Genomic DNA, 24,524 nt, shown 5'->3' with positions numbered 1-24,524 from the left:
AGTAGTCAAAGTGCATTTTATGATTCTATACCACCAGTGGTTCTCAATCTGTGGGGCCCCAGAAACTGGTAAACTGGCTGGGATTTCTGGGAGTTGTAGGCCAAAAACACCTGGGGACCCACAGGTTGAGAACTATTGGTCTACACTGATGATATAATGCAGTTCAATCTGCATTATAATGGGGCCTCAGTTTTCCTTCAACTGAATTCCCTAGAATCTTTAATTAATTCATAAGTTCATCTAAGAGCATTGATTTCTTGGGTAACAAGGAAAACATTGTTTCTTTTGCAATGTGATATAACAACAGTCAAGGCTGGCAAGGGTTTAGCTACTTTGTTTTTGGTTGCAGCACATAATGAGCATCCACTTTTTTCTTTCTTGGAAAGGGGAAGGAGGAAAGCTCCTCCTTAACTCTGGGTGGAGGAAGTGTTCTTTATTTCTCTTTTTACATTTTAAAACAGTTAGTACGTAAATTGACCAGAATACCTAAACTGAATTGTCACTAAAAAGACTTTTCTTTACAAATAAGCAGTGCAACATCTGCGCTGCAGACTGAAGGCTGGATGGCCATCTGTCGGGAGTGCTTTGAATGCGATTTTCCTGCATCTTGGCAGGGGGTTGGACTGGATGGCCCATGAGGACTTTTCCAACTTAAGGATTCTATGATTCTATGAAATTGAAGTAAAATGTATGCTGCTACATAAACTTCACAATTATCATTTATATTAAGGATATGGATATGACTGTTTCTTTGTCTCCCAGTGAATAAATTTTCTGATTACAATCTCAACCATTATAGATTTTTTGGGGAAAAAATAGATGAATAAATTGTATCTTTGGATGACTTGTGGCAAGTCTGACTCAAACACCCAACTCTTTAGGAACTTTTATAGGTACAGTTATACTGCTCAAATCAACTGCAGTTCTCCTTGAAGTGACCATGTAAATAACCCTGCTTCCTGAACTGATTAAATGTCAAGTAGTGGAACAGGTTCTTCTATAGAAAGCCTGATTGCCTAACATGAAGATTCATGTTTGTTTTTTCAGTGGAGCTTTGTTGGTTTGATGTGCTTTATGTTTTTCACTGAGAAAATAAGCAGCATAGGCTGCTTTTTTTCTTTCTTTATATATGTAAACTCTATGCATAGCAGTAAGGTATTTTCTTAGTTAAATTTGTGGGTGCATATAGCTTCCAAGTCTCCTGTTAACTTATAGAATCATAGAGTTGGATAGAATCAAATAAGGAGCCTCCACCACACTCCGGGCAGAGAGTTCCACTGCTGAACAGCTCTCACAGTTATGAAGTTCTTCCAAATGTTCAGGTGAAATCTCCTTTCCTGTAGTTTGAAGCCATTGTTCCACATCCTAGTCTCCAGAGCAGCAGAAAACAAGCTTGCTCCCTCCTCCCTATGACTTCCCCTTACATATTTATACACGGTCCTCATCATGTCTCCTCTCAGCCTTCTCGTCTGCAGGCTAAACATGACCAGCTCTTTAAGCCACTCCTCATAAGGCTTATTCTCCAGACCCTTGATCATTGTAGTCACCCTCCTCTGGACACATTCCAGCTTTTCAACATCTCCTTTCAATTACGGTGCCACGAATTAGATACAGTATTCCAGGTGTGGTCTGACCAAGGTAGAATAGAGGGGTTGCATGACTTCCCTGGATTTAGACACTATACTCCTATTGATGCAGGCCAAAATCCCATTGGCTTTTTTTGCCGTCATGAGGACTCCAAGATCTTTTTCACACGTACTGCTGTCGAGCCAGGAGTCCCCATTCTGTATCATTGCATTTCATCTTTTCTGCCTGGAGTGTCTTGCATTTGTCACTGTTGAACTTCATTTTTTTAGTTTTGGCTCATCTCTCTAATCTGTTAAATCGTTTTGAATTCTTCTCCATTATGGCATGAATTTCACAGAGTTTTTTTAGGCAAGTTCTCAGAGGTGATTTTTGCCTCTTACTTCCTCTGAAATTGGACAGCGTTTTAAATATAGAACAGAAAACAATATAATCTAACGTAACAAAATAATATGAGAAGTAAAATCAAAAATCGAAAAACTTAAAATTAAAACCCTGACTACATGAGTTATTTAAAAGGCCTGAGTGACCAGGATAGTCTTCATATCATACTAAAAGGACTATGGAAATAGTCCTGAATAAACTTCTCTCCCTGTTCCTATTCCAAAATAAGAGTGGAAGTTATCAGTTTTACGTAACGCTGAATAGTATTTTAAAACTTGGGTAGGTGGTACATATGAGAGAAATTGTTGTTTTAGGCAACCTGCCCCCAATCCATTTGAAGCTTTAAAGCAGGCATCCTTTAACTGTGGCCCTCCAGCTGTGTTGGCCTCCAACTCCCAACATTTAAGACCATTTAATAAGCTGGCTAGGACTTCTGGGGGTTGGAAGCCAAAACAGTTGGAGAGCCACAGTTGGAGGATGCCTTCTTTAAAGTTTAAATTCAGAACTCAGGCCTTGAAATAGGGTAGTGAGCATAGCTGACCAAACACAAATAATTCATTAAAACTGACCACTTCCAGTTAATGACCAGTAGTCCTATCTAGAACTAACTGCAGTTTAAAGGCAGCTAAATGGCAGGTTGCTGCGTAGTTTTGGCCAACAATCCCTACGTAGGTGATATCACATCTCAAAAATGCAAAAAGTCACCTTGAGCAATCAGCGTTACATGCGCCTCTAATGACAGTGTAGGATCAACAAGCATCCTTTAAATGCAAACCTCACACATTATGACAGGGTGCACAGTGTGTGGCTAGACCAGACATGGGCAAACTTCGGCCCTCCAGGTGTTTTGGACTCTAACTCTCACAGTTGTAAGAGTTGAAGTCGAAAACACCTGGAGGGCCAAAGTTTGCCCATGCCTGCCATAGAGGCTGCATATTGCAAGCTGGATGATCCCCACTGAGCTGTAGAGGAAAGAATCAAGTTACAGTGATTCAGACAGAAATTTTCTTCAGAAGGATGTGTTCATTGATCAGAGTTCAGAAATCATATCAAGCTGTTTAAACTTGAAATGCAAAGCAACAAAGCTGTGAAGAGTCTGCTTCACTTGTTGCCTGAAACTCTATTGAAGTAAGAGACCCACTTTCATTCTAGAGGGATGGGAGTTGGTGAATATGAGCTAGGACTCAGATGACAATTGCTCCTGGCATATGTTTTTGGATTCTATGATTTTAACTACAGCAATTGTTTTTATTGATATGCTTTAATTATGTGATTTTAAGGTATATGTGGTTTTAATGTTGGTATGTGTTCAAGGCATCGAATTGTGCTTTGTTGTGAGCCATCCTGAGTCCCCTTCGATAAGAAGGACGGGATATAAAAAAAATAAAAATAAATTAAAGTGATGCCAAATTGCATTTTTCTGCATTGTTAGATGCACCCTATGATAGTACTATGAATTTGTTTGCCGGGGTTTCACCGAATTAATATTCGGACGTGGCATCCATTCTGCATTCAGTCCTAATTTCTATAAAATGGGGCAATTACACTATTCTGGTGTAGAGATCAATACATCTAGTACACCTTCCATCTATTGTAAAATTCAAAGGCATAGCCATGTTAATTTGGAATATCAGTATGCGCCTTATGAAGTTGACAGCTTAAGTTTTTGTAGACTACTTCATAGAATCATAGAGTTGGAAGAGACCTCCTGGGCCATTCAGTCCAACCCCCTGACAAGAGGAGGAAAATCGCATTCAAAGCACCCCTGACAGCTGGCCATCCAGCCTCTGCTTAAAAGCCTCCAAAGAAGGAGCCTCCACCACACTCCGGGGCATAAATTTCCACTGCTGAACAGCGCTCACAGTTAGGAAGTTCTTCCTCATGTTCAAGTGGAATCTCCTTTCCTGTACATGATTAGGAAGAATGGAGGCTCCTTCTTTTGGAGGCTTTTCTTCTCAGATGCCAGATCTCTTTGACTTCCTCAGATTCCAGATCCCTTTGGCACAATACTGTAAGGTTCGATATCTCTTTGCTATTTCAGGAAGACAGGAAAACCTTTCCATAACTTCATCAGTTGGCAAGATGTGAGAGCTGGGGAACTTACAAAATCCTGGAACAGATCTTTTTTAATGAAAGTAAGTTATATTTTCAAAAACTCTGGAGGGATGAAAGTATGTGTGTGGGTGTGTACAGTTGCTTGAAACAACCAAAAGAACCATTGTGATTTATCATAGTGTTCCAAAGAAGCATGTTAAGTATGCCCAGCACAATAATTTACTACTATTGCTCCTTTTTTAAAATGAACATTGGATGATATATACCAGGTATGGGCAAACTTGGTCCTTCCAGATGTTTTGGACTTCAACTCCCAGAATTCCTAACAGCCTTAGGCCCCTTCCTTTTCCCCCTCAGCCGCTTAAGCTGGAAGGACCAAGTTTGCCCATGCCTGATCTATACTGATCATAATTGCTTGCATTTTCCCTCTTCTGGTTCGTGAAAGTTCTTGCCTCTTACCCGAGAAATTCCCGATCAACTTTGCTTCTCAGTGATTTGTGTAAAAAATTAGCTGATTGACCAATTTTCTGAAAAGCAAAACATCTTTGAGTGTAGTGTGGCAAATAATTGCTTTGAGGGCCTAAGTTGCCTACAGATTCCTTGAAAAGTGTTCCATATGCATTTTGCCAACCCATGCTGAAAGTGCAGGACCATGAATGCTTCTATTTAGCTAGGTTACTTTGTCGATTGCATCTATGGTTATCATACTTGTTTTTAAAATGAATCCCTGTGAAAGAGAAATCCAAATATGTATCCAACTAATGTCTCCTTTTTTTGGGAACAGACTGTTCGTGGCATTTCTTCTCTGCTGCACTTTTTCACACGGAGCAATCAGTTTTTGTTAGCAAGTTATTTATCTTTTACAACACAGCACATCTCTTTAAGATTGGCTTGGATTTTGCAACATATAACTGAGGTAAGACTCGGTAGTATCTGTACTTGGATACATTTTAGTTTATTCTTTGTTTTAATGCATTGTGAATTGCCTTGGGCCCCATTCCAGGAAATGGAAGGTTATTAACTAATTAACTATGCCTCTATTGAGCTTTTCATTTGCATATTTATTCTGTCAAAGAATTCTCTTGGCATAATTAGCATATATGCAAAGTGCATCTTGCTTAAATGCATGGATTTTAAAGCATATTTACCTGTCAAATGTGACAACCAATTCCGTTATTAGCATTCAAGTATTGGCTTGCTTGTTTAGTCTCGTTGCCAATTTCAATATGCTCAAAAATGTCTTTTCTATAAAGCCTTAAATGGTTTAAGCCCAGACTATTTGCAGTACTGCATCTACGTATACAAACCTGCCTGAGCCTTGCGATCCGTGGAGCCCATGCTCTTGGCTCCAGCCCAGTCTCAAGCACAACTGGTGGGAACAAGAGATGGGACCTTCTCTGTGATCGCTCCCGCCTCTGGAATTTCCTTCCAAAATAATTTAAAAAGTGCTCCCTCTCTCCTCGCTTTTAAAAAACTGCTGAAAACCCACCTGTGTACTTTGGCGTATGGAGAGGAGGAAGACTAATATGCCTGACTTATACTTTCGCCTGGATATGTTAAATTTTGTCTAGAGACTGGAAGTGACTTCATCTCACTGGTTGTTGCATAACATGTCATCTTTTTATAATGGTTTTAGCTATTGTTCATAGTTGCCTTTACAGTAGAGCAGTGATTCTCAACCTGTGGGTTTCCAGATGTTTTGGCCTTCAACTCCCAGAAATCTTAACAGCTGGTAAACTGGCTGGGATTTCTGGGAGTTGTAGGCTAAAACGCCTGGGGATTCATAGGTTGAGAACCACTGCAGTAGCGTCTCATTTATCTAACTAACCTTCGCTTATCCAACATTCTGTATTATCCTATGCGTCTTGGCTGCTTCTGGCTTGGAAGAATAAAAACAAGGCTCTTCCTCAGAGAATTGCAATGAGGCTCACCTTCCTTCCTCTCTTCCTTCTCTGGCTACTGCTCTGGACTCTGCTTCCCTCCTTGCTGTCTCTCTTCTCCCTAGGGCCTTGCATTCATCCCAGGTGAGGCTTCGAGGAAGCAGCCTCCGCGCGGGTAAAGGGGGAGACCTGCGAAGGCTGTGCAGTGGCCTTGCTCTCCGGCACTCTCGACCTCGGCATCCATCCTGACCCCCACCAGTCCCGGCCCATCTCTCTCTCTCTCTCTCTCTCCAGCAATGGAAATGTTTTCTTTATGGAAGAGGGAGGGAAAGAAATAAAGAAAGGCCTCACTCTCTGGCACTCTTGACCTCATGACCTCAGTGCCCATCCTTGTCTGGCCTCCCTCCCTGCAGCCCCAGCCCGCCTCTCCCCCCCCCCTCCCCCTCCCTCTCTCACAGGCAACTGAAATGTTTGCCTTATCGAAGAGGGAGGGAGGGAGGGAAGGAAGGAAGGAAGAAAGGAAAGAGAGAGGGAGAGAGAGTGGGCACCAAAGGCAGGATGCAAACCCTGTCTTTGCTTGTGTTTAATAGGCTTTTCTTTAATCCCTCCATATTATCTGAGATTTTCACTTATCCAACTTTCTGGCAGCCTGTTTATGTCGGATAAGCAAGACTCTACTGTATTTAGTGATAAAATTATATTAATTATTATACCCATATAAGTTATTTAAGATTTTATTGCTGCTTATTTTGTTTGTTAATAAGTTTTAGAGTTAGGTCACTTTTATATTGTTCAGTGTGGTTTATCCTGATGTAATTCTGCTTTGAATGTTTTTCCCTTTTTGGCATTGAATGTTTGCCATACATGTTGGAAACCACCCCGGGTCCTTTGGGGAGATAGGGCAGCCTACAAATAAAGTTTTATATTATTATTATTGTTATTATTATTGTTTGATACACAACAAGATTAGTACACAGCAAACAAGATCATTATGCTGACTTTTGTATTTGATCACACATCGGACACTTCCCAAGTGTGATGTACCAGCGAATAATGCATGCAGATCCAAATTGGGTGGCCTTTTGCAGCTGACAGATGATGATTTTGTCAGCACCGATTGTTTTTGAGTGCAGGCCAAGGTCTTTAGGCACCATACCCAGTGTACCAATCACCACTGGGACCACTTTTACTGGCTTGTGCCAGAGTCTTTGCAGTTCTATCTGTAAATCCTCTTATTATTGTTATTATTATTTGAAACGCAACAAGATGAGTCCACAGTAGACAAGATCACTCTGCTGGCTGTTGTTGTTGTTGTTGTTGTTATTATTTTATATTGAGAAAATTTCAGGTTCTTTGTCTTGTGTCTCATACTGAATTTCACCAACACAGAACAGTTTACTTATTTAAAAGTTCGTCTATGGGAATATACTTTGCAAACAGCTTCCAAGATAGCTCTCTTGTCTTTAAATGAGATAGCACCAAACCTTGCATGATAGCACAAGAAGCATCCTTTGGGTTGTGGGTGGATGCAGAGCAAAATAAGAACTAATGTGTGGGTTGGTCCAGGAGTCTCTGATCCTGAGAGCCCTTTAAGCACATTTGCAATTATAGGGAAATGTCAGGGTATCAACCTAAAATAGATGTCATGGTGAAGCTGAACAAATTACACAGCCCAATAACAACAAAAATGTTATTTATTGGGTTTTAGAGCTGTTTCTGGGAGTATTTGGGATGCTGTTTCCGAAAATGGCATTAGATAAATCATATCAGCTTTAGTTTCTTAGATATGGTTATCATGATTTTCTGTGGGTGAGCAGATGGAGATTGGTAGATGGCATATATTATGTATCTCAAAAACTAGAGTTGGTAGGAGCAAACTAGTGCCATTTTTGGAATCAACATTTCAAATATACCCAGAAAGAGGGCTAACATTTGAGGTACCAAAATGTGCTCTAGCCACTCAGTGAATTACTCTATTATTCTACTAACAAAGCCATTACTTTAACTGCCACATCCCACCCTCTTCTCACTTCAAATCTTTCTCTCTGTGACAATTTTTCTCATTTTGTTATTACCAGGTACACATCCCACATCTTTTCTTTCCCCATGCATGTATTCTCTGTCATTCACACATGCGTATATCTCTCTTTTTTCTTCCTATTCACCCACCAGTTTCTTCCTGGCTCTTATTTTTCATCTCCTCCAGCGTATGAAATAGTAGGGAGGTCTCTCCTCTTTTCATTTAAAGTATTTTAATGAGTAGTAAAGATTCCTATCAGTGGCCACCCTTATTTAATTAGGGGGCATGTGAGCTCATGTGGCATTCTTGGCAAATAAATCTGGTGGGTGGCAAGTGTGCAATGCTTAATTGTATGGTGTGTGGGTTTTTTTTAAGTTTTTGAGTGTAGCGTTTTATGCAATGAGTGGATGCAGGTGAAGGCAGGTGCTATATCATTAATGCTCCATAAAACTATCTCACTTCTCTTACTTCCTTTCCTCCATGTATACATTTACACACATAGAATCATTGAATCACTGAGTTGGAAGAGACCTTGTGGGCCATCCAGCCCAACCCCCTCCCAAGAAGCAGGAAAATTGCATTCAAAGCACCCCCAACAGATGGCCATCCACCCTCTGTTTAAAAACCTCCAAAGAAGGAGCCTCCACCACACTCCGGGGCAGAGAGTTCCATTGCTGAACAGATCTCACAGTCAGGAAGTTCTTCCTAATGTTCAGGTGGAATCTCCTTTCCTGTAGTTTGAAGCCATTGTTCTGCATCCTAGTCTCCAGGGCAGCAGAAAACAAGCTTGTTCCCTCCTCCCTATGACTTTCCCTTACATATTTATACGTGGCCATCATGTTTCCTCTCAGCCTTCCCTTCTAAGCAGGCTAAACATGTCCAACTCTTTAAGCCACTCCTCATAAGGCTTGTTCTCCAGATCCTTGATCATTATAGTTGCCCTCCTCTGGACACAATCCAGCTTGTCAACATCTCCAATTGCAGTGCGCAGAATTGGGCGTGGTATTCCAGGTGTGGTATGACCAAGGCAGAATAGAGGGGTAGCATGACTTCCCTGGATCTAGAAACTTTACTCCTATTTATGCAGGCTAAAATCCCATTGGCTTTTTTTGTCACCACATGACATTGTTGAGGACTCCAAGATCTTTTTCACGCATACTGTTGTCGAGCCAGGTCTCCCCCATTCTGTATCTTTGCCTGCCTTCCCCTCCCCCTCCCCCTCCCCCTCCCCCTCTTCCTCCTTTTTTGCCTAAGTGGAGTATCTTGCATTTGTCACAGTTGAACTTCATTTTGTTAGTTTTAGCCCATCTCTTTAATCTGTTAACATAAACATGGCCTAAACAAGCCGACTTGGTAGAAAAGTTCCCTTTTGGCTATTGTTATGCAGTAATGTTACTTTAAGCTTGCATTGTTCTTATTATTGTTACCATTGTGTTTGTCTTTAGGTAGAACAAGCTATTAAGGAAGATAATTGTTGCTTTGGAACAATTGACACATGGCTGCTATATAAGCTCACCAAAGGTAATTAGTCGCCCGTAAGTCGCCCGTAAGGGCTGAGAATGGCGGTCAATAAGTGCATCTAATAAATAAATAAATTAATTAATTAAAAAAAGAAATAAAATACTCAGTATGTGTGTATATATGGTTGGAGCCAAATGCTAACAGGTGTTTTCCAACTATCTGATTAGAGTGCATTTATACTGTAGAATTAATGCTGTTTGACACCACTGTAATTGCTTTAGCTCCATGCTATGGAATTACAAGGTTTGTACTTTTACAAGGCCTTTAACCTTCTCTGCCAAAGAGTGCTGGTGACTCACCAAACTACAAACTCCAGGATGCCATAACACTGACCCATGGCAGTTAAGATGGAATAAAACTGCATTCATAGAATCATAGAGTTGGAAGAGACTTGGTGAGCCATCCAGTCCAACCACCTGCCAAGAAGCAGGGAAATCACATTCAAAGCACCCCTGATAGATGACCATCCAGCCTTCAGTCTGCAGGGCAGATGCTGCTATAGAATCAACTAGCAATATTTGTGCAGTCTTACAGAGGTTTTTGTTGAAACAACTGTGATTCGCAGAATTAATATTTTTCCGCAAACCATTCATCCACATCCAATAGTATATGTTCCTTTCTAATTCCCAGGTTCAGTATTTGCTACAGAATATTCAAATGCAAGTTCCACTGGATTTTTTGATCCTATAAAGGTATGATTCTTTTTCTGTAGAAAACTATTGCAGTGTTTACATTGGGTTTGCTTTTAACAGCTTTTTCTCTATATGCATCTGGTTTTAGATGCAGTGGAGTATGTTCCTTAGCAAGTTACTTTCCATTCCAGTATCAATTTTTCCACCAGTACAAGACACAAGGTAAGACCCGCTCCTAATGAATAAATAACATGTAGTTTTCTGAACGAAAGCATAGATAGCTGTGCATTTATATAGGAAGCTTATAGTAAAACATATCACTGACAAATTCTGTTTAGAACAGAAGTGAGACATTTTCGCACCGATCTATATCTAAGATGTCAATAGTTGAGTTCTAAGCTTTACTAATCGACTTAAAAGATACTAACTTTATGTTTCTTTTAAGTCACAACTTCGGATCCGTTGATGCTGAAATATTTGGAGCACCTATTAAAATAACAGCTTTGGTAAGTAATCCACCTCTCCTTTTTACTTACCGTAGAGATAGCAGCATGTGGGAGATTCATACATTGCCCCCTCCTGCCTTTGAGATAAATAGATGGATGGATGGATGGATAGACAGACATATACATACATACACGCACACACATATATACATACAGTCAAGTATTGAGCGAAAATGCTAACAAGGTCATAAAACATTTTGCTCTTCCACTCAGATTTTATGTAATAGATGTCCTAGCATTTGGCTTGTCCATTAAAAATTCCTGGGTTACATCCAATTTTAGTCATACCTAGAGCAGGCCCATTAAAATTAATGGGGACAGCCAAATCTTTAGATGTTTGGTGATTCAAGACTGAGGATCAACCCTAATCTAGTAGTGATTTTCCTCTGGACTTTATTTTTAACCTTGGCGATTTAAGTGTGTTTTGGCATACACACTGTTTGAATAAGACTTTGTATATTGTAGAAATTAGATTAACCTGTTCCTGAAATATATTTGATTCTAAACTCCAGTCCAGGTGTTAATCCTAACATTATTGTACTAGGCATTGTATAAGAGATTTTTTATCTGTTCTTGACATTGCGGTTCAAATCCCACCAACTTCAGCAGTCATAGGCAATGCTAGTAGATCCAATTTAACAATTCCTACTCATAGTTTCGAGTCTTGCTAAAAGCGGAAGAGTAGATTAGGAGAGTCTTTCTATCCCTGTGGCCTTGTAAATTAAATATATGCAGGTAAAAGCTGTGTAGCCAATGGTTTTATGGTCCTCTTGTCAACAGTGTTCAGCCTAGTTGATTCGCCTTTCATTTGTAGTGAATTAGTTTTCTTGATGATGTGTAAATGGTTTAATGTTATATTAAAAGGAAGGAATAATTAGCTGTGCGGTGTGTGATCGATTCCTCAGTTTCTCAGTTGTTTTTCAAGAATACATAGTGGAAGCATAAAACAATCAGCTATAAGATTTCTTGTGTCCTTGTTGTGGTCTCCAAATATACAGTGCTGGTTTATACATTGAGTTCAGTAAATGTGAATCAGTATAATGAAATGCTGGGCTGTCTAAGGGAGTCATATGCAAAGTCTATTCTGAAGGTCCCCTTCTTTCTTAAAACAAAAGATTATTGGGTTGCTGTTGGTTTTCCGGGCTGTATGGCCATGTTCCAGACGCATTCTCTCCTGACAAAAGAGAGAGAGAGAGGGAGAGAATGCATCTGGAACCTGGCCATACGGCCCAGAAAATTCACAGCAACCAGTGATTCTGGCCATAAACGCCTTTGCCAACCCAAAAGATTATTAGTTTCTTGAAGGCAACAGAATGACCATGAGCTTTAGAAAGGCTAACTTTTATCTGGGGCAGCCAGTGACCTTGAACTTACAGCTCTTTTGCCTGTGCTTTTGTTCTGTAGGTGGCAGACCAACAAGCAGCCATGTTTGGAGAATGTTGTTTTGATATTGGTGATCTTAAGGTCACCATGGGAACTGGTTCATTCTGGGATATTAACACTGGAAGCAAAGTTCATACATCTAAGAAAGGTAAAGTCGTATGTTTAAATTATGCAACGCTGGCTAACAAGAATCACTGTGGGCAAAAGGAGGTTTCCAGTGATATTTAAAATAAGTGTAATAAAACGTTTCAGATGAAATCATATATATATGATCATATGGGTCAGTCCAGCAATCTCCTTTCATAGCAGAATACAGATTGGTAGTGGGTTAGCTGTGGTAGTCACAGATGCAGGATGGAAACATCGGATAAGTAAGTAGACTTTAGAGAAGAGGACAAACTTATGAGCAATATAATTTGTCGTCAAAACTTCTGAAAACTGTCAAATTCAAAGAATTTACTCGCTAATAGGTTTGTATAGGAATCCAGTATTAGATACATCATCTGCTAGCAATCTTAACATGCATTTATTTGAAATGTATTGGACAATTCATTAAATGCAGAAACAACAGTTTGTTCTACCAGAAAGATTATATATAGATGTGTGGTTGAGTCCTTTTTGGAAGTAAACTTTTGAATGTGTTGTCGAAGGCTTTCATGGCTGGAATCACTGGGTTGCTGTGAGTTTTCTGGGCTGCATGGCCATGTTCCAGAAGCATTCTCTCCTGATGTTTCGCCCAAATCTATGGCAGGAATCCTCAGAGTTTGTGAGGTCTGTTGGAAACTAGGCAAGCGAGGTTTATATATCAGTGGAATGTCCATGGTGGGAGAAAGAACTCTTGTCTGTTTAAAGCACACATCTATATATAATCTTTTTTTTTTGTTTTTTAAACTGTTATTATGCACTGTTTTATGTTTAAATGCACTATAATGTTTTGTTTTTTTGTTTATCAGTGTATGTATTTTTATGGCATCGAATTGTGCCAACTGTGTATGCCTCCCTGAGTCGCCTTCGGGCTGATATGGGCAGGATAGAAATAATGTAAATAAATAAGGCAAGTGTTAATGCTGCAATTGGCCATCTTGGTTAGTATTGAATGGCCTTGCAGCTTTAAAGCATGGCTGCTTCCTGCCTAGGGGAATCCTTTGGTGGGAAGTGTTAGCTGGCCCTGGTTGTTTCATGCCTGGAATTCCCCTGTTTTCCGAGTGTTGTTCTTCTTTATTTAGACATTCCATATATATATATAAGTCCTACTTGCCTACTTTCCAACAGATTTCACAACCTCTAAGGATGTCTGCCATAAATGTGGGCAAAACATCAGGAGAGAATGCTTCTGGAACATGGCCATACAGCCTGGAAAACTCACAACAACTCAAACTCTTGAATGCTAGATGGTGTGTGTGCTTTCATTTTGAAAAACGTTCAGAAACCAGAAAGGCCTGTAGTTATACCATTCCAATGGATGTATGTAGGGAAGTACTGGCTACGTTGAATTTAATGGTAAGATTAAATAGCTGTCCATAGGTAATCTAGCAAATTGAGACTCTATTCAGGCAAGCAATTGATAGACATTTAAGTAATAGGGTGGAACTCTGTTGAATGTGATGTGTTTTTATCCTATTTGTTTTTAATTGTGTTTCAAATGTATTTCCTGTGATATGATCAACATAAGTCAGAAAGGACTTGTTTTTATTAATCTGATGTAATTGTATTGTATTTCTTTTAACTTTTGTAATGGACATTTTAGTCGGCCTCTGTTGTAGGTTTTGTGGCCATTTTGTGTCCTTTGGTGGGAGAACCGCAGGGTATAAATTGAAGAAATAAGATAGCTTTGGTATTTATCAATCTAAAGCATTTTCTTTATATGTTTCATAAGGCTATAAATGTCGTCAAGGAATGAGAGCCCTGTACATACCACACTGAACTCTTTGGTTGAGTGCTGGAATAGAAATATAGGGCTCTTTCTAAAGTTCAGACTGTTATCTTGAACCTCTCTATTTGGCAAAGGTCTTTGAAGCTTTTGTTTATGATAGAAGAGAAGTAAGGGGATTTTTTGTATTTTCCCCTTTTCTGCAGCCAGCCTTGCAATATGTGTAATTTTCTGGAAGCTCTTTGAGCCACTCAGAGATTATGTTCAGCTTGCGGGAGCAAAGGAAAGCTGATGAAAATTGCCTTCTCTTTCTGGAGACATTTGCTGCATCAAAAGCCCTTCCAGGAGTAATGACATTCACTAATAAACAAACATGTCTCTTATTACTTTAAGGCTTATATCCGTTGGTTGGTTGGAAGATTGGAAAAGAGGTGACCTACTTAGCTGAAGGCAATGCTTCTGACACTGGGAATGCTATAAAATGGGCTCAGAGTTTAGGTGAGTAGCTTGAATATCTGAGTATTTAAAACAAGAGAAGGAACCTTTGGATTGCAAGCCTAACAGTGGACTCTGGCACATGGAAAAGTAGGTAGAGACCACCCCATCCTTGGAAAAGGGGTCACTGAATTATGCCCAATCAATTGATTTTAGTCTGTCTGCTCTAAGTAGGACTAAAATTGGATCCAAAACACAGTATTTTTGATAAGCAACACTGATAAATTGTTTTTTATCAGTGTTTTATCTTTTCCTTCCACATATTTTGGACTATGGCCCTAATTGGCCCCCGACAGCATGTGTATTGGTTAAGGATGATAAGAGCTGTAGTTCATTTTTTTTCTCCTTATGAGAGCTAGTTGGTATAGTGAACATTTGAACATTGGTCTATGACTCTGGAGGCCAGGGTTCGAATCTCTGCTTAGCCATATAAATCTCTTTGATGGAGAAGTCACACTCTCTCAGCTTCAGAGGAAGTTAAAAAAACCCCACTTTGAGCAAGTCAAGCCAAGAAAAGTTCATTTTAGGGTCACCATGAGTCAGAAATGACTCGAAAGTATACAAGTCCAAAAATACAGAAGGTGAACATGTTTGTAATGTTGCTTTCAATTGTAGTTTACTGGTGAGTGTCCCTTGCTAGGTCTTGTGCTCACACACTCTCCCAGTCCTCCAAAATGAGAACAGAGAGGAACTGACTGGCCATATTGCTCTGCATCTTGCCTGTTGCATGCAAGCAGGGCTAAGAGCATTTTCTGTTTAGCTTCCATGCTCTTTCTGGACAGTTCTAGAGATTTTCCCCAGAGGAAGAAAACAAGCAAAGTGATATCAGTATCAATTAGGATTGTGCTTTCGGGATAAATCTTGTCCCGTTTTGGGTCCCAGCTTTCGTTGGGCGCCTCAATCCATTTTTGGAAACCTCCCAAAATCAGGAGGATTGTTTTTTGGTTTGAGGCCCCAAAAATTGGACCAATGGGGGTGGGGGCTTCCCATCCACTGGCTCCTCTTTTCGATGTGTGCTTCCATTCTTCTTACTGACAACTACTGTTTCTACTCTAGAGTAAGAGGTACTTGGCTGTAGGAAGACACTGGGAGGTGCGCATGCTTTCCAGGCCTGGAAAGCATGTGTTGGAAAGCATGTGTGTGTGGTGGGGCATGCAGGCAGGCCCAGAGTGCACCTGCAGCCAGAGCATGCCTGCAGCCTGCTTTCATCTGCAGCCGAACTTGCCTCTTTGCCTTGGAAAGAGAGTGCGTGTGTGGCAGGACCTGCCTACATGTCATTCGGCTGCAGATGAAAGCAGGCTTTCGTGTCAAGCAGATTTTCTTGAGGGAAGAGGGCTTCTTGTTTCGTGCTCCCAAATAAACGGAAGACACAAAAGAAATTGTAAGAACGAATCCTGTGTAGAACTCTCATATCAATGGGAAAATAAGCCTCTTCCAACCTAGGCTACTCCAACCATGGGATTAGCACTGCAAGGAAGCTTAGCTGAAAGTTGCAAGTAGGATTCTGATTAGTCTGGGAGATCATAGAGTTTTTGTTTATTCCTGAAAGTGTGTGAGCTTTCCATTTTATTCTATGCAAAAGGTTAAACCAAATTTTCCTCTTTCACAGATCTTTTTACCAGTGCTGATGAGACATCAAATATGGCACACAGCCTAGTAAATTCAGGAGGAGTTTGTTTTGTTCCATCATTTAGTGGGTTACAGGTAAAAATACTGTCTTTGATTGCTGAAGTGGCAGCTGTCTTCCTCCCCCCCCCCCCCCCCCCAAGTAAGATAGTTTGTCATATAACACATGTGTTGTTCAATATAAAGTTAGAATGTATTGTATTTTGAATAATTATATTCAAGTCAATACCTATGTGCTTCTTATTTCTGTCTTAATTTTCTTCTTCTTACTATGCTGCCTGTTATTATCATCTGTAAGTTACTATTTCCTTAAATTTCAGTCCATTCTTTGACATCTGCCAGCAGAACGTATTCTTGTATCTTATTTTGCTATATTTTTGTTTTAGATTCCAGTAAATGACCCCTATGCATGTACTTCTTTTATGGGGATCACACCTTCCACCACCAAAAACCATCTTGTTCGGGCTATACTGGAATCTATAGCTTTCAGGTACTTAGTCAGGCACTTTTAGCTAAAATTACACATTGGAGGCTCTTGCAGATGCTGTTACCTTAGCAGAATTAATGTTCACCCCCAACCTATAATTGTGCTACCAGTCCATGCAAGCAAATGGAACCTATATTAACTCACTTTTTAAACTTGGATACGTGCTTGGTTACTATGTTGTTCAGAATTTGCACAGCTGCTAAAGAACTTACATCAGAGTCAATGTGCCATACTCCAGTTTGTGACCACCATTTTTCAGTGCATTGGAAAACAAATAAGAAAGAACTTAAAATCCAGATGGTATGGATAACAACACATATAGCATGAAAGCGTGACGCATAGAGGATAAGGTTCCAAAAATGGTCCCATCTACACTGCCACATAATGCAGGATTGAAACTGCATTATATGGTCAGCTTAGACTCATATAATGCAGTTCAAACTGCATTATATGAGTCTAAGCTCACCATATAATGCAGTGTAGAATGGAGCCTTCGACTTTCTATTGACTCATTTCCATGTGTTTCTTCATCTGTAGTCTTCCCCCACAATCCCTGTTACCTTTTCTCCGTGTATAGATATTTTAATGTATTCCTTTACGGTCATAAATTTACACCTCTGTTTTGACTTTACTGGCATTTATAAACTCACAGACCAGATTCAGAAGAATAGGTCTGGAATTTCTACGAGAATGCTTTCTCCTGAGATATTCTTGTTGGAGAAGACTGAGGAAATGTTGTTTTATCCATTCCTCCTTGTCCTGCCTCATATATCCTTTGAAACTCTCTGGGGGATTGGTTGCTGCTCAAGAATTATCTCCATTGTTGTCTGGGATCCATTCTATATTCTTCATTTGTATTCTGTTAATCTCTTATTTCTTCTTGAGCTGCCTTTCCCCTTCAAAATAGCTGATAGAATTTCTCTGACGAGAAGAGCTATGTTCTTTGATGTTTAACTTAAAAATTCTTGTTGAAGAGCTAGAACTTTCATTCTAGTGTAGTTTAACAATGGGCATCGATATACACAGACAGGGGAATAATGATTTATAAACATTCTAGCATTATGGAAAATACCTCAACAATGTATTGTTTAGTGGGTTAAGTGATCACTTCCTTACACTTCAGTGGCATACTTGCTGTTTTTAACAGAAGAGGTAGCACATTAATCTTGATTGATCTCTGTCTCTTGCTTTATCAGGCACTTTATTCATTAATAATAATTTAGAAAACATTTAGTTGCAGGTTCTTGTTGCATTTTTATTTGTGTACATGTTTTCATTTCTGCTTATGGTTTTTTTTTTAAAGAAATAAACAGCTGTATGATACCATCACGAAAGATGTGGGCATACTACCTACCTCCATCCGGTATGTTTATGTTATGTCTAAAATATAAATATTTGTACATCTTAATTTGAATTCCTTTAATAAATAGGAGTCTTATTTCTTAGAGTTTTATTGAAATTTTAGGCGCACTTGTTGATTCAAGCTTCAAAATAGATAGTAAAGCTTCCTAATTCTCTATGTTGTCACCATCAAAGCTATTAACAGCAGCTTATTTCCCTATATAGTGCTTTTGCAAATTTGCAGTCACACTTTTGGAAGTCAACAACATGTTTAGCCTGGCAGTCCTTTTATGGAAACAAATAATGTAATAACTTTTAGTCCAGTGGTTCCCAACCTTTTTTTTGACCAGGGACCACTTGACCAGGGACCACTCTCCAACATTAGTACCCAAAGGGTTACAAATCAGTTTTTGACCAACTTTAGATTCAGTTTGGTTATTTGAGGTGTTGATTCAGAAAATTGCATTGGATAAACCACATCAGTTCCAGTTTCTGATACAGATCATATGCCATCCAGTAGTCACTATCTGCTCGCTCACAGAAAACCATACATAATAATTTAGAGCTGATGTAATCTATACAATTCAATTTTCTGAATCAGCACCCCAAATAACCCCAGGCACAGGCCTAAAAACAAAGACACCAAGCGCTCTCGCTTCCAGGTGCCCCGCTTTCAAGGGGAGGGAGGAGGAGAAGTAGCAATCAGGAGGTTTGTTGTTGTGCCTTTCATGGGTTGTCAGCCTCTTCTCCCCCCCCCCCCCGACATCCCCATTGCCTCAGTACTATAAAACGGTTTCATGAGACCAGTCGCTTTTGTTGCAATGGTGTCATAACACTGAGGCCGCGGACCATATTTTAGTTCTTGTGAATCACTAGTGGTCCACAAACCACAGGTTGGGAACCACTGCTTTAGACGAAGGTTCCTCACATGTGACTTAATCACTAAAAGTTTGTTTTTTCTTTTTTCCCTTCTCACAGAGCTGATGGTGGTGTCAGTAAAAATAATTTTGTGATGCAGATGACTTCTGATTTAACTAATAAAATAATAAGTAGACCTGCAAGTACAGACATGTCTTGTCTTGGAGCAGCTTTTCTAGCAGGCCTTGCTGTAGGTATGTGCAATTCAAAAAATTAAGGGATAATCTGTTTTAAGAGGAAAATTAAAAGCAGAAGTTTTACAAACAAAGCATGATAGTATAAAGATGAGAGGCTAGCTTAAAGTAACATGAATCCTAACTAATAGTGAACCAAACACCTAATAATTCAATTTCAATTATTTTTTCAAAAAACAGCATTGCAAAATTGACAGATGTCTGTGGTAGAATATGATCTCTGTAATTGTCATATATGTCTAAAGAAACCAAGGAAAATCTACGTTACTGTAGTAGTTCTGATTCATCAATAGTTGTTTTCACTGAGTTCTTTTTCAAACAATAGAATTTAAGATAAATGCAACTATTTATTTATATCTCACTTTAGAATCAATATGTTCTTGCCTGGTTTCCTGTAGTGAAAAAATTTAAAGAGGAATATAATAATTTTAAAGTGAAGTTTAAGTTCAAATGTATGATGATGTCCATTTGTCCTATTAATAGTTTTCGTGAGGAAAGTTGATGTCAGTCTTGAGTCTTAACACAGACCAGAACATTAATTTAAGTCAATTAAATATGTCATTGCTAGTTAACCTGATAATCCTAGATTACATCATTTTGTAATGTAATAATAATAATAGTTTTATGTCTTGCCTGCCTCTCCTTACAACTCGAGGAAGGTTACAGCATTACTAAAACATAAACAAACACATAATCATTTTGAAACACTCTGTAAAATACACATATTAAAATATACCTCTATAAATAATATGTATCAAAATACACAAAACAAAAACAAAGCATACAATGGAGTTTAAAATTCACCATTAAAACTGTCTAGGTAGTCATACCAGAAAAGATAGGTCTTCACTTTTGTCTTAAATTCCGACAGCAGATTCAACTCTCTGAGCTCTACAGTTGTGGAGCAGCTGCTGAAAAGGTCCTGTGTGTGACAGTTGCCAGTTGGGGTTTGGCTAGTTGGAGTAACTGCCCCCCAGAGGACCTAAGTGTATGGGAGAAGGTGATCCTGTAGATAACCTGGACCCAAACCATGTAGGGCTTTAAAGGTCATAACTAACACCTTGTACTTTGCCTGGAAACTAATTGGCAGCCAATGGAGTGACTATGGGATCAGTGTAATATGCTCTAGATGTTCTGGTAACCAGTCTGACTGCCCTATTTTGAACCTGACACTAGAATGTTTAACTTTTTGTAAATTAGTGAATGGACTAATTCCTTTCTTGGCTCTGTTAGTTCTCAAACTTGACATATATTTTTCCGTTACCTGTTCCTGACCACACTCTTGGACCTTAGGAAATATGATTTGTGTGTTGTTCATAGGATTCTGGAATGACAAAGAGCAGCTGAAGAAGTTAATACGACCGGATATGGTTTTCAAACCACAAAAGGATCCAGAGGAATATGAACCTGCCATGAGTAACTGGATAAAAGCTGTTCAGCGTTCTCTCTCGTGGTATAACCAAACATCACCTTGTTAAGATCAATATAAAAACTATAGATGAATATATATCTGAAAAGCTGGATTGAAGAGCAAGCTCCAACTCTAATCCTGATTTTGAATTGACTGTTTACCATTTGCTCCTTTGCAACGTTACTCAGAATGCACCAGCTGTCTTTCTGGAACAGCAGTGACTGCGATTCAGTAATCAAGAAATGGAATGCCGGTGTTTCATATACTGTATATCAAGGGGGTGGTTTTGTATACAGACTAGATATGATGACAGAAATATGTGATTTCTGCTCCACTTCTTTTTTAAAAAAGCAAGCAAAACCTCAACTCATTCAAATAGAACTGTATCAGTTTGCTTCTCCATGAAAAACTTATGTATTGGCTTCTGGGGAAGAAAACCTAAGACAGAGGTGCTTTTGCACACCAAGTTTGACCAAAGCATTCAATTTTAATATCATTAAAGAAGATTAATCAGTTGATGGTAAATAATTTATCAGAAATTAATTTATGTTAATTGCTGTTGTAGGATATACACATTTGTTTTAATCCAGAAATCAGTTAAATCACCAAAACTAGACAAATATGGCAACTCATTTCTCAGAGTGACCTCAGAAGTAACAAATTTAATTAAGATGACATAGTCTTATTTTTAAAAGGTCTACATTGTTGATGTTAAACTATTACAATAAAGATATTAAAATTGCTGTCATGAAAGATAAATAAGCAATAAATAAGTAGTAATTAATTTAACTACTTATTTCAACTTCTTAAGTTGATCATAAATCAATAAATTATCTGGTTGGTATGAACATGGCAAATATAATGTAGTATTTTGTCTCACTCAAGATTTCATCTAATATATATTGATCTCTGACTCACTTAAGAATAAATTATACTAGTCTATGCTTAAGTCAGTCAGAGATCATTAAATATTAGATGAAATCTCGAGAGAGACAAAAAATGGCTACTTCCCCACAGTGTGTTTCTTAACAGAAGGAGTTTGTGTGGATTAACCTCCCTTTAAGCTAAACAAATGGAGATGGAAGCAGACTTTTACTTCTCAATTTCAAGTTGTTATTGTTAGCGTTTTCATACTGACAATAACCACTTGGCCATGTATATCTGTTATTTCAGGTATATAGGAAATAGTATTTGTGCCCAAAATTGTATCTTTATTTAGAGTATTTATACCTCACTCCTTGGGCATAAATTTTCTCAGGGCCACTTATAAAATATTAATTTGACAGTATGAAATGAAGTGGGGCTGAGGAGGAAGTGAAGGTGCTTGCTGCCTTCCAGCATTTGCAAACTGGGGTAATCTGTTTAATTGTAGGGCTAGCTATGAGTGCAATAGCACACAACTTAAATGGAAAGTAAAAAGATTAGAATGTCAACATTTTGTCATATGGAAAAATGTATTTTTCTTCTACTACGTAATTATTTTACAGCTGTGCCGAGTAGCTATGAAATTGCATAGATATTTGGTCTCTGGTGTTAAGTTATATATTCCATCAACCTTTAGCCTTCCAGGTTGGTTTGTTTGTTTGGTTTTGGCCTGCATCTCCCATTAGCCCTTGCCATTTTATCCTGTGGTGATATAAGGTATGGGAGTTGACCCAAAAACATATGGAGGGCCATAGTTGCCTATCCTTACTCTTGAAACATAACACTGCCTTATATAAAAGGTAAAAGTTTCCCTTGATGTTAAGTCGAGTCATGTCCGACTGGGGGATGGTGCTCATCTCCATTTCTAAGCTGAAGAGCTGGCATTGTCCGTAGACGCCTCCAAGGTCATGTGGCTAGCATGATTGCATGGAATGCCGTTACCTTCTCACCAAAGCGGTACCTATTGATCTAGTCACATTTGCATGTTTTCGAACCGCTAGATCGGCAGAAGCTGGGCTTAACAATGAGAGTTCACCCCACTCCCTGGATTTGAAGCACCGCCTTTTTTAGTCAGCAAGTTCAGAAGCTCAGCGGTGTAACCCGATGCGCCACCAGGGAGCCCCTACTGCCTTATATTCATACAAGACAATTAGGCTGTTAAACTGATGTACCTAGGTATGTCTTTGAACTGTTAGGGACAAAGCTACGCCAGTGCAAAATAAAACATATACACACACACACACACACATACATAGCAGAATTTCAGAAGTGTTCTTTTTAGTTGCTCAAAAAAATCTACTCTCCCTTAAAATATATTTGCCTTTAAATCATGTTCACAAGAGACCAAAATAAGTAACATAGTTGGTTTACTCACAAACTTTATGTATTCAGCATACAAGTACTTTGCATATCAATCAAGTTACAGATAGGATTTGAAGTAGTTTCTCTGTGTAAGTAACACAGGGCATCATTCTTGGAATCAACAGTCCATAGTCCAAACCATCTCTGTTTTGAGAGTCTAATAGAGTCTCTGTCTAGTCTGAAAGTACAATGGAGTCTAATGGCTTCTGTATAGCATTCTGTTCCTACTGACTTCTAAAGTCATACAGTTCCTACTGAAGCCTCAAAGCATACAGTTCCTACATTGAAGTCTCTAAGCATGCTGTTTATAAAACGGAGTCTGAGTCCTGAACAAGTCCCAGTTCTGATCACATGGTCTGCAGCTCCTCCCACAACAAAGTGTTTAAAAAACTGCATTCCAGTACACACTTCAGTAAGCAATTTGAATTGTATACATAACAAATAACTGATGGAGGCTTGAAGAAGGTTGCTATTTCCAATATCCAGAAGGCTAGGATCAATGAGAAAATGCGGCTGGAGTGTACTTTACATCATGTAGATAAAACCTCAATAAACTTCCAGTATGTGATTGTAAACCTCTAGTCCACATTCAAAAGATGCAGCCACAATTAAGCATGATAATTAAATTATGTTGCTCTAGTTTTGAAATTTTGGATTCTAATAAAAAATTAAATGCATACTTCTGATTTAAGTTGCCATATATTACCATAGCAGTGATTCTCAAGGATCTAGTTAGGGAGAGAGTTGAAATTCAGATCCCCCCCCCCCCCCCATGAATGTATATTTACTTCATTTGGCTAGAGCCTGGACATAACTGAGGGATCTAGTGAACTGCATTTTATCTTTGGAATAGCTGTTATTCTCATATTGGTCTGTTAAGGATGTTTACATGCTTCTTATAATGGAGTATCATTGTTTCAAATTATTCTGCATATATTTCAGAAAGATAAGAACATACTGTTTGTTCAAAGCAGAACTATGACAGTCTAACTTCTTTTTTAATGTAATCGGCCTATGACAGAATGTGTCTTGTAAATATTACTTAGATTCTGTAAGCTACAGCAGTCATGGGCAAACGGGCCCTCCAGATGTTTTGGACTACAATCCCCATAATTCCTAACAGCCTCAGCCCCCCTTCCTTTGGGCTGAGGCTGTTAGGAATTATGGGAATTGTAGTCCAAAACACCTGGAGGGCCCAAGTTTGTCTATGGCTGAGCTACAGCCAAACAGGTTTTTAAATTCTCTTTAGAATCTAACTGCACTTTTTTCAATGAAAGGAGAAAGTGATAACCATATTTGCGCAGTGGCTTGGACATTATGAACTAGCTAAGTACTGAATCAGACACTAAATTTTGGAGGCACATGTTCTATAGACTGAAACAAGATGTTAAAATATTAAACTAAAATTGTTTTTTTATTCAGATTGTAATTTCTTGTTATATCTATATATTGTTACCCAATGAAAGATATAAATGTTAAGCTTGAAAAATTATATAGTGTGCGGCGTTTTCTATGTAATAAATTATTGCAGTGTGTTGAATTATTTTGTGTATTCACAAAATATCTATTAGCGGAAGGTGTTCTCCTGGATCACGAAAAGGCAGTTACAAATGGAAATTGGTTAAATCTGACAGGGCGAAAAGCATGATGTTAAATATAATAAGATTTCTTAATGAAAGTATTATTTTCAATTGCAGATGTATGCACAAACAATTAGTACCATAGAATGATAGAATCATAGAGTTGGAAGAGACCTCATGGGCCATCCAATCCAACCCATTGCCAAGAAGCAGAAAAATTGCATTCAAAGCACCCCTGACAGATTGCCATCCAGCCTCTTTTTAAAAGCCTCCAAAGAAGGAGCCTCCACTACACTCCGGGACAGAGAGTTCCACTGCTGAACAGCTGTTAAGTTAGGAAGTTTTTCCTAA

The 24,524-nt window shown here is 38.9% G+C and overlaps 1 protein-coding gene across 2 annotated transcripts in view; it reads left to right on the top strand.

The window, feature by feature from the left end:
* The window catches only part of GK5 (glycerol kinase 5), a 39,387-nt gene extending 15,254 nt beyond the window's left edge, over positions 1-24,133 (top strand). For both annotated transcript variants that reach the window (XM_060767792.2, XM_060767794.2), the window contains exons 4-16: positions 4,010-4,103; positions 4,808-4,939; positions 9,369-9,444; positions 10,075-10,136; positions 10,225-10,298; positions 10,522-10,582; positions 11,987-12,113; positions 14,229-14,333; positions 15,940-16,034; positions 16,343-16,446; positions 17,747-17,806; positions 18,763-18,896; positions 20,217-24,133. In XM_060767792.2, the coding sequence (XP_060623775.2) occupies positions 4,010-4,103; positions 4,808-4,939; positions 9,369-9,444; positions 10,075-10,136; positions 10,225-10,298; positions 10,522-10,582; positions 11,987-12,113; positions 14,229-14,333; positions 15,940-16,034; positions 16,343-16,446; positions 17,747-17,806; positions 18,763-18,896; positions 20,217-20,374 (1,282 nt within the window). In that variant the 3' untranslated portion in view covers positions 20,375-24,133. The remainder of the gene's footprint in view (positions 1-4,009; positions 4,104-4,807; positions 4,940-9,368; positions 9,445-10,074; positions 10,137-10,224; positions 10,299-10,521; positions 10,583-11,986; positions 12,114-14,228; positions 14,334-15,939; positions 16,035-16,342; positions 16,447-17,746; positions 17,807-18,762; positions 18,897-20,216) is intronic.
* Positions 24,134-24,524: the final 391 nt, after the last annotated feature.

The sequence above is a fragment of the Anolis sagrei genome, chromosome 3, assembly GCF_037176765.1.
Source record: "Anolis sagrei isolate rAnoSag1 chromosome 3, rAnoSag1.mat, whole genome shotgun sequence".
In the NCBI taxonomy this organism is placed as follows: domain Eukaryota; kingdom Metazoa; phylum Chordata; class Lepidosauria; order Squamata; family Dactyloidae; genus Anolis; species Anolis sagrei.
The sequence above is the reverse complement of the archived record's forward strand: the minus strand, read 5'-3'. Positions and strand labels throughout refer to the sequence as shown.